The sequence below is a fragment of the Carassius carassius genome, chromosome 12 (genome assembly GCF_963082965.1).
Source record: "Carassius carassius chromosome 12, fCarCar2.1, whole genome shotgun sequence".
NCBI classification, from domain to species: Eukaryota; Metazoa; Chordata; class Actinopteri; order Cypriniformes; family Cyprinidae; genus Carassius; species Carassius carassius.
This window is the reverse complement of record NC_081766.1, coordinates 18953760-18962046: the sequence shown is the minus strand read 5'-3', so window position 1 is coordinate 18962046 and position 8287 is coordinate 18953760. Positions and strand designations below refer to the sequence as shown.

The following is an 8287-nucleotide window of genomic DNA, read 5'->3' as shown; positions in this document are numbered from 1 at the left end:
GGGGCCTAAACTATTGTAAAACAATATCATTTTTAAATGACAAATTTTTAATAGTATGTGTAACGCATTAAATCTCCATAATCTTCGACAAGGAGGCGGGAACCGGCGGACAATCAAACAAAGACTTTAATTACAAAATAAACACAAAACAGCGCACCAGCCCCTCACGGACGACTGGTGCACTCAAATAAAAACCAAAACACAACTAAAAGCCCAGGCCTGGTCCTCTCTCGTCCTTCACTGTCGTCGCTCCAGTTTTATATCCTTCCATCTCCTCTGTGGGACTCAAGACCGAAGGTGGGTAATATAAGTTATTTATATTTTTAAACAATTTATAATTTGACAATCACCATATAAATCAAATAAATGCAATTGAATGAGCCATGGGTGGGCCTTGTTGTTACTAACTTTATGACAAGTTCTAAATACAAAAATAAAAAATAAAAAATTGTCTGATAAATTAACTAGCTATTATTCATGTCATGAGAAAAGCCGCAAATAACGTAAGTGAGGGCATTTACTAAACCGCTGTGTCAATAATAATATTATTTATTATAAACACTGATGGTTTGTTATAATTCGTTGGCTTACATTAAACACACATTACATTTGTTAGTTTTGTGCACAGAACGATTTTGTTTATATACAGTCTATGATGATGCTGCATTCAGTGCCTGAAGTGGAAATAAAGGAGTTCCGGAAATCGACAGAACACCGGTAGCTACTGTTTTTTAGAGTAGCGCTGGTCCGACACATGCTCCGACAGTGGAAACACAGCATTGAACGCCCGGTTCGGTGAAATGTTATAACTTCAATGGACTCAAATGGTTTTAGCTGAACAGCCCCATCTACCGGACAGATGACATTCTGCTCACTACATTACAGAAGGGCGTCAATTTAAATGGTCCCTGACAAACACACATTCTGAATTCGTTTTTGAATTGTAGTTTAATGGGGTCAAGGTCATCTATATCTGCCTGAACGACTCCATTGGTCAATACGTGTTACATCACGGTACATGTCCTGTCTTTCACGAAAGTATGACAAGAGTTGAGTTACTTCTGTCTCTTACTCTTCCCTGTGAATTGGGTGTTTGGGCCCCACCACAGTGCAAAGGGCACACTAGGGTAAACATTGAATTTCCACTTATTTACTGTGCAGACTAATTATTTACTGCAGGATAAGTGATGGGGACTAGTGCTCTGGTCAAAGTCCCTGCTCTGACATCAGCATCTGCTTCCGTGACACACGACTGTGTGTGCTTTTAGAGAATCACTATGTTCTGATAAGGTACTTTTTGTACAGAGTACGCATTTTGGTACTGAATAGGGACAGCACAATCTATTCTTGTTCAAGACTTTATTTTTGCATAGTTGTATAAATATGATAAAGATACAGTTTAACAAAAATAAACAATTTCAGAAAATGTATACTCCCTCCCAAAATATGAGTTTGGCTCTTCATGGGAATGAATTGGGATAAATTTAGCATTACATCACATGTCGTCAGAACAGCTGATAAAACATTTGATAAAAAATAACATCTCCAGTCCATCAATTAACGTCTTGTGAAGTGCACATCTGTGTTTGTAAGAAACAAATCCATCATTAATATGTTTTAATCATTGTTTCCAGCTAAAATATGAGTCCTCTATCCATAATATTTCTTTTTAGTGAAAAGTTGCTTTTGTCTGAATCAGGAGAGAAATATGCACAGATCAAACACTGTTTAAGCCAAGACAGTCCAGAACAGTATTAAACAAATATTTTGGTGGATTTTGATATGAGAAGACAACATTGGAGGATTTTTATTTTATTTTTTTTTACTGGAGAAAGTGTTATTGTTGATAGAGGACAGAAAGGACTGTTTAAAGTTAAAAAGCCTTAAAAAGATTGTTTCTACAAGCATGCAGCTTTATGTTTCACATGACATTAACTGATTGACTGGAGTCATGTAGATTACTTGTGGATAACTGTGGTGGTTTTATCAGCTGTTTGGACTCTCATTCTGACGGCACCCATTCACTGCAGAGGACCGATTGGTGAGCAAGTGATATAATGCTAAATTTTGCAAAATCTGTTCTGATCGAAAACACATACAAACTCATCTATATCTTGGATGGTCTGATGTGTAAAATTTATATTTTATTTGTATTGTTTATTTGTTGTTGTTGTTTCAAATGCAGTCCCTCTGTGCTTGTAGATTTTTCTTTTTACCTGATGAGGGCCAGACATTAGGGTTTTTCAGCTAACTTAAACAGTATCAAACTCATTTATATTATCTCCAAATCTAAAACTAAATATGGATATTAATAAAATATATGCACTACTGGATTCAAATCCATTGACTAATCGATTTCAACATATTGTATTTTCTCAGCACAAGGCAGTTTAACTCTGTGAAAAAGTTCAGATAAACACGTGTGTTCTGTGTATTTATGCGAGGTTTCAGGAAACTTAAGGGTTTAAATATTGATTTATAGACGGAAGGATGAAAAACAAAAACATAAAGCCTTATCATAATAATACAAGAGACCCTCTCTATCTTTAGGCTACCACCCTTTTGTATTTTGTTATCCGGTTCATAGTTTCCTCATATCCACCTCTGGACCGTTAGGCTATTCCTTGTTTGAAAAAAGAAAGGGGCGGGGGCATTTTGTGCCAAAAACTTGACGCATGTTGCTCTGTGTTCTAGGGGTCGAAGACCCATTTGTTTAAAATGCTGGACAAAACGCAGAGTATTGCATTTCTAATCAACAACAGCGGGAGAAAACATGATGCCGAGGAGTGTCCTATCCAGGTGCGCGCGCTTGACGCAGCAGGTGCCTTTGGAAAGCGCGCGGTCCACCAAACACGGCGTCCACCGCAGGATGTCCTCTGTGACCATCCCGCCACCAGCGTGCATGCTCCGGCCGCTCGAGGCTCCGTTTCGGTACCTGTTTGGACCAGGACCATCCAATGTGCCGCCTCGCATTTTAGCGGCTGGAGGGAGACCTATAATAGGTCACATGCACTCGGAAATGTTCGGGGTAAATCTTACGCTACATTTTTACACACAAACGCATTTTACAAGTGTAATATGGGTCGAAGCCAAACAAGAGGTTTGTAGGAAAATCTAGCTTAAAACACACGTACCATGCTGTTAAAAATGAAATACGCAGCGTTAATAACAATAATTTAATACAATAAATTTAAAGATCTCATGTAGTGAAACCAAGTAAATCTTTATCTTATTTTTTTTTTCAAAAACGTCTTCATCTTTAGAATACTATACTTATGTATTCTATTTATATAGAATGTATTATATTTATATTCAAAACTGCCTTTCTATGATATGAGCTATATAGTTAATACTTTACATTTTTAAATGCTATAAGATCTTAAAAAAAATTGCTTCACTGCTTATTTTTTTAAGAATAATAAAAATAAGCATGCCAAACTAAACATGACAACATTTCTATAACAGAAGCAGAATCTTTTTGAAATAGCTTATTAATAGGTCTAGACCAAAAAGTGTTGTATATTGATGGCTTGATTTTAGTATCAGAGCTGCCTTTGGAAACTTGGATGTTTGGAGGATTCTAACAGTCCCTGCACATATTTTGTCATAGATAATGAATGATATCAAGAAGGGAATTCAGTACGCTTTTCAGACCAGTAACAACATGACACTGGCCATGAGTGGCTCTGGACACACAGCGATGGAGTGTGCAGTCTTTAACATTGTGGAGCCTGGAGAAAGTGTTCTCGTTGCCATCAATGGAATCTGGGGAGAACGGGTCGCAGAAATTGCAGAGCGGATGGGTATGAAACTAATAATCAAAATAACGCTATAAAGCTCACTGTTTTCTAGAAGTTCATCCTTATATGTTGGGAGTATGAGAGCACGGTTATTCTTTAACATCTTTCTGTTTTTCCAGGTGCAAAGGTTCACACCTTGTTTAAAACACCTGGAGGACATTTTACAAATGCAGAAATTGAACAGGTGATACTGTCTTTCATTTATTAGTGATGTGTATACAAATTGCAATTCCTGATACCTCTATAACCAGCATTTGTCATTCTACAGGCTCTAGCTAAACATAAGCCAGTTCTTTTCTTTCTCACACATGGAGAGTCATCAGCTGGTCTGGTGCATCCAGTGGATGGCGTTGGTGATATTTGTCACAAGTAAGAATATTCTACAATCATTTAGCTTACTGTGTGATCTACTGTACTTTTTGTAAAATCATTCAGATGCTTTTTTTAAAGCATGCAAGATTTGATTGGTGATTGGTGTACACAGTTTAGAGATACACTTCTGACAGTTGATTATTAGTAAAAATAATCCTATCCAAAATAAATGTTCAAAGAATATAAAGGCAAAAAGTTTAATTTCACACAATTTAGAAAATTACTAAAATTAGGGTGGGGGGGGGGGCATTTTAAAGTTAAATGTCTGTATTGTCTACTGTTCTCCCACATTCTCTTTACTTTATATACCTCTGTTGCATGGTTTTGTCTGTATAGACACAATTGTTTGCTCTTAGTGGATTCAGTGGCCTCTTTGGGAGCTGCACCGCTTTTAATGGACCAACAAAGTGAGTGGATCAAAATATTAAGTTATTTAAATATGTAATTATATGAATATGAAGTTAAATGAACAAGTAAAGATGACATTGTTTACCTAGTGCCTATTCTAAATCTCTGTGTAAAAGCATGTGGATTGAATTCAACTGTTCAAACCTTCTTCCTTTATAGATATTGATATTCTGTATACTGGTTCCCAAAAAGCTTTAAATGCTCCACCTGGCACAGCACCAATTTCATTCAGTGAAAGAGCATGGTGAGGAGAAATATTTGTATGAGTATGTGCTTGCCCATATCGAATCATTCAAACAATTGATGGAATCCACTAACATTTTCCATTTCTTCTCAAATGTGACATAGCCACAAGATGTTTAACAGGAAAACAAAGCCAGTGTCCTACCTCCTTGATATGACCCACTTATCCAATTACTGGGGCAATGACGGCAATCCAGTAAGAATGTAAGTATTGTAAATACAAATTGTTGCTCTTCCGAGACCTAGTAGAGTATGGCTGCAAAACTCAATTCCTGGAGTTTAGTTCCAACCCTGTACCATGTACTGTATTTTCCAAATAAACCTAAAGGACTTGATTACCTGGATCAGGTGCATCTAAGTGACGTGACATACCATATGTCAAGTATGGTGACCCATACTCAGAATATGTGCTATGCATTTAACCCATCCAAAGAGCACAAACACAGCAGTGAATACACACTGTGAACACATACTCGGTTTAGTGGGCAGCCATTTATGCTGCGGCGCCCAGGGAGCAGTTGGGGGTTCGGTGCCTTGCTCAAGGGCACCTAAGTCGGGGTATTGCCAGCCTGAGACTCGAACACACAACCCTAGGGTTAGGAGTCATACTCTCTAACCACTAGGCCACAACTTCCCCCAAATTAGGTTAGAATTAATTAGGGTAGAAGCTAAACTCTGCAGGGCTGTGGCCCTCCAGGAACTGAGTTTTGCACCTCTGTAGTAGAGGACTTGAGCTGTCTGAAGTTAATTAAATTGTGTTTCAGATACCATCACACAGGACCTGTGTCTGGGTTCTTTGCTTTGAGGGAAAGTCTAGCCATCCTTGCTGAAATGGTAAGGGCTTTTTTATTTTTATTTAAAGTAAACATTTAACACATTGCTTGTCATAATTCACTCTTTAATGGTTAGTTAACCTTTAGGTCCCAAAGTCTGCAACTATAGACCTACTGCTTGTTTTCTCAACTATGTATTTTTGTTTGAACTATAACAGGCCGGGTGTTCAGATTAACAAATCTGTGATCTTACATACACTCCCATTGTCTTGCCCTTTTCTTCTTATGCTCACCAATGCTACATTTATTTGATTAAAAATACAGTAAAACAGTGATATTGTGAAATATTACAATTTAAAATAACTTTTCTATTTCTACCATTTTAAAATGTGATTTATTCCTGTGATGGCAAAGCTTAGTTTTCAGCAGCCATTACTCCAGTCTTCATTGTCAAATGATCCTTTCAGAAAATAACTGAAAATGCTGATCTGCCGATACCTTTTTGTAAGATGTGAAATCAAAATCTTTTGTCTTTACTGTCAATCTTGATCAATTTAAAGCACCCTTGCTCAATAAAAGTATTAGTTTAAAAAAATAAAAAAATAAAAATAAATCCGACTGACCACAAACCTAAAGGTAGTGTATATCCGTTAAAAAATGTATACATAGAATGTTTGCTATTAAGCAATTACTATATTTGAATATTTTTTAAATGACTGATATCTAATAATTCTAACATGTCTGCTCAAGGGTCTTGAAAACTCATGGAGTCATCATACAGAAGTTGCAGAGTATCTCTGGAAAGGTTTGGAAGACCTGGGCTTGAAGCTGTTTATCAAAGATAAGGTAACTGTTGTTTACGTCCCTTTTATTCATTCTGAAAACAATAATATATCCTAAAAGAGAAAGCAGTTAAAATATATATGTATCTATTCCTAAAGGATCTGAGATTACCCTCTGTCACCACCATTGCAATCCCTGAAGGGTATGACTGGAAGGAATTGCTGGCTTACATCATGAAGCATCATCAAATCGAGTTTACAGGAGGACTAGGGCCCTCTGTTGGCATGGTGAGTAAAAGCTAGTCAACAAGGTATGACAGCAGCATTTAACTACATGGTTGAATAATTGTCCACTCAACTTATTTCTAGGTATTGCGGATTGGGCTCATGGGATACAACTGCAACAAGGCCAATGCTGTGATGGCTCTAGCAGCTCTGGAAGATGCTTTAAAGCAGTGTCGAAAATCCAAAGCCTAATGACTTGACTGTTGACCTATATATTTTTGCAGTTTCATATGGTAATGCTTGTAGAGTATATATTATGTTTCATAACGGTTGGTAAAATGAGGAAGAATTTTAGCTGATTAGAAATTGTACATTGTGTCTCCTATTGAACAAAACCAGCTGTTTTCAATGTGTTTCTCAATGTCCTTTTTAAAGTTTCGACAAGCATCACTCCAGCACTTAAATGACCTTTATAAAAATGTTACCAAGAAATAAATCATAAATATAATTTCATCATTTGGACTTGCAATGTGAATTCAGTTGGGTGATTCTATAATTGGAGATACATTTTGCATTTCAATAAAAAAAAAAAAAAAAGGTTGTCATACAGAACCATTGTTTAAGAATTACCTTGAAAACACTTTAAAGTTTATATATTCAGTGCTATACAAATACAGATAGTTTATTATTTTCTCTATTTTATCAAAATATCACCTGTTCATAGTTGTGGTTATACAAATGGTAGTCAACATGCCAAAAAACCATGGGTTACTACAGTTTTACTATAATAAAATCATGGTTATTTTTCGTAAGGGATATCCCTCTGGATCTCTACATGCCGTGTCGCAACCTTGGTCGGAGGTGGAATTAATCTGAGGATGTCCTCATGTGGGTACCAATGAACATCTTCATGACCAGGCCAAAAGAATCTATTTTTTCCTATTTGGTGCATGCACTTGACCCTCACATGAGTCTCATTGACCTCCAGGATGGTACCAGGATAGATATTATGGTCATATGGTCAATTAAATTCGGATAAGACAGAGATATTAATTATTGGACCAAAAAACAGTACACAGAATCTTGTAGATTACAATCTGCAACTAGACGGATGTACTGTTACTTCCTCTACAGTCAGAAATCTGGGTGTTATATTAGACAGCAATTTGTCTTTTGAAAATCATATTTCCAATGTTACAAAAACTGCATTCTTCCATCTTAGAAACATTGCCAAGCTACGAAACATGTTATCTGTTTCTGATGCAGAAAAGCTAGTTCATGCATTCATGACCTCTAGACTGGACTATTGTAATGCACTTCTAGGTGGTTGTCCTGCTTCGTCAATAAACAAGCTATAGGTAGTCCAAAATGCAGCAGCTAGAGTCCTTACCAGGTCAAGAAAATATGATCATATTACCCCAATTTTACAGTCTCTGCACTGGCTACCTATTAAGTTCCGTATCTGTTACAAATTATCATTACTTACCTATAAGGCTCTAAATGGTTTAGCTCCTGCGTACCTAACTAGCCTTCTACCACGCTACAACCCATCACGCACCCTAAGGTCACAAAACGCTGGACTTTTGGTAGTTCCTAGGATAGCAAAGTCCACTAAAGGAGGTAGAGCTTTTTCACATTTGGCTCCCAAACTCTGGAATAGCCTTCCTGATAATGTTCGGGGTTC

At 36.9% G+C, this 8287-nt stretch overlaps 1 protein-coding gene across 1 annotated transcript; it reads left to right on the top strand.

Moving 5' to 3' along the window:
- Positions 1-2645: 2645 nt before the first annotated feature.
- LOC132155033 (alanine--glyoxylate aminotransferase-like) lies at positions 2646-7119 on the top strand. Its single transcript, XM_059563798.1, has 11 exons — positions 2646-3028; positions 3611-3803; positions 3920-3984; positions 4069-4169; positions 4509-4579; positions 4740-4824; positions 4929-5027; positions 5588-5657; positions 6347-6442; positions 6538-6666; positions 6748-7119. Exons 1-11 carry the CDS (start codon positions 2774-2776, stop codon positions 6853-6855), a joined length of 1272 nt encoding a protein of 423 aa, XP_059419781.1. The 5' UTR covers positions 2646-2773; the 3' UTR covers positions 6856-7119.
- Positions 7120-8287: the final 1168 nt, after the last annotated feature.